Source organism: Acinonyx jubatus, chromosome A3, assembly GCF_027475565.1.
Source record: "Acinonyx jubatus isolate Ajub_Pintada_27869175 chromosome A3, VMU_Ajub_asm_v1.0, whole genome shotgun sequence".
NCBI lineage: Eukaryota > Metazoa > Chordata > Mammalia > Carnivora > Felidae > Acinonyx > Acinonyx jubatus.
The window spans coordinates 77,367,834-77,369,967 of record NC_069388.1 but is presented as its reverse complement, the minus strand read 5'-3'; the positions used below and the strand labels follow the sequence as shown (position 1 = coordinate 77,369,967).

The 2,134-nt window shown below is 39.5% G+C and overlaps 1 protein-coding gene across 1 annotated transcript; it reads right to left on the bottom strand.

Moving 5' to 3' along the window:
- Positions 1-1,009: 1,009 nt before the first annotated feature.
- On the bottom strand, positions 1,010-1,614 carry LOC106973465 (ATP synthase membrane subunit K, mitochondrial-like). Its single transcript, XM_053200638.1, has one exon. It carries the CDS (start codon positions 1,478-1,480, stop codon positions 1,304-1,306), a length of 177 nt encoding a protein of 58 aa, XP_053056613.1. The 5' UTR covers positions 1,481-1,614; the 3' UTR covers positions 1,010-1,303.
- Between the last annotated feature and the right edge of the window lie 520 nt (positions 1,615-2,134).

The window sequence follows — 2,134 nt, the reverse complement described above, 5'->3', positions numbered from 1 at the left end:
TTCTATCCTATTTTGTTATAAAAATTTTCAACATGCAGCAAAGTTGAAAGAATTTTGCAAGGAGCATCTATACACTCACCAACTAGATTCTACCCTTAATATAAATTTCACTACACTTACCACCTGTCTAGCCATTTTTCCATTCCTCTATCCATCCACTCATCTACCTTATTTTTTAAAAAACATATTTCAAAATCAATTCCCTACACTGGTACACTTCTCCCTAAATACTTCAACATATAGAAGCATTCGGGGCACCTGGATGACTCAGTTGGTTAAGTGTCTGATTTCACCTCAGGTCATGATCTCACGATTAGTGGGTTCGAGCCTCACATCAGGTTCTGCGCTAACAGCTTGGAGCCTGGAGCCTGCTTCAGATTCTGTGTCTCCCTCTCTCTCTGCCCCTCCACCACTTGTGCATGTTCTCTCTCTCTCTCTCTCTTAAAAATAAAAAGTTAAAAGTTAAAAATATATATATATGTAAAGAAGCAATTATTTTTACACTTCTTTAATAACCAGAATGATCCTGTTCATCAGATTCAGTGTCTTTCCCTCAGATAATTCTGGATGAACGTTGCCAAACTGCTTCTCTTTGATACCCTTTTTATCTGCATTACCTTCCCTTGGTTGCACAGTTTACATAGATATTTTACATCAATTTAGGCAACAAGGTTATTTTACAAGAAATTAAGCCTTATCAAGACTACACTCTATTCCCAATTAGAGTACTCTCAAGTCAGGACAAATAGTTGTGGTAGCTGGACTCAGCCATTAGAAGTGGATTCTACCCGTGCTATTGGCAACCCCTCTTCCCACCCCCACCATTCCCCTTTTTACTTATTACTCTGTGAGTGTTATTTAAGATTTCTGAAATCCACTTCCAAGAATTCAAGAAGTTGTAAAAAACAAAAGTAAGGGGGGAAGCACTTCATAAAGAGCAAAGACCAGGATCTACAAATCAGTTTTAAAGAGCCTGGAACTATTTCCACTTCCTTCAGCTTACTGAGACATTCTTTAATATGGCTGCAATATGTATAAGAGGAGGTAATACTTTAACAGGGTGAATGTTATTTGGATAAGTGGAGAGAAGAGAAGGAGAGAAGGAAAGAAAAGCTGAGTGTTGGAGAGACCAGGACAATGGAAGCAGAGGGCGTGTGGCACACAGAGCTAGCTGACTTCTTTTTTCTTCTTTTCTTTTTTCCAGGTTCATAATGTATTGTACAAATTGAATACCAGATGATGAATTGACATTAGCTTCTCTGGGCTTGGGAACTTAACAGATGAGGTACAGTTTAAAATCCATTTATGTTGCTTTCAAAGCTGGTGTTGTTTTAGACCTTAACTTGAAGTATAAGACCATCAAAGCAATGCCTCCATATGTGGCCAGTACGGAATTCATTCTACCTGTGAGAGTATAAGAGTTGAAATATTTTTTGATATCAGTGAAATGTAATTGGTCATCAGTTTTTGGATCTGCCATGATGTCAATCTTGCAAAAGACACCAATCTGCTGGTTAGGTCCTTCAACATATGCAGCTACCTCGCCCAACTTCTCTTCTTTTTCTGTATTAACTGTAGCTTGAAACACGATTGCTGAATAGTGCTGTATCTCCAACTTCCCTTGAGTAGAGATAATATGCGCCCACCCATTCCTAGGCAGAGACTTTCAGATGGCAAGCCTGCTTTTTTGCCTTTTCAAGGGCTAAAAAGAAGATGTCCTGTGATCCATATTCAACCCTGTTGAATGGAGAAACAAGATGGAAGGACCCTGTATGACTGCATGGAGCAGCCTGGAACTCAGACACTAAATTAAGAAATGAATTTCTGGGGAATGAATTTCTGAGCCTGGGTGACTCAGTCGGTTAAACATCTGACCCTTGCTTTTGGCTCAGGTCATGATCTCATGGTTTCTGGGTTTGAGCCCTGCATTGGGCTCTGCAGCTGGCAGTGCAGAGCCTGCTTGGGATTCTCTCTCTTTACTTCTCTCTGCCCCTACCCTGCTCCTGCTGTCTCTCCCAAAATAAATAAATAAACTTAAAAAAAGAAAGGAATGAGTCTCTGTCTTTTCTGAGCCATTTGTGTCTCTTTGTTATAGCAGCTATCATAACATTAACTAATACGAATACATACTAAA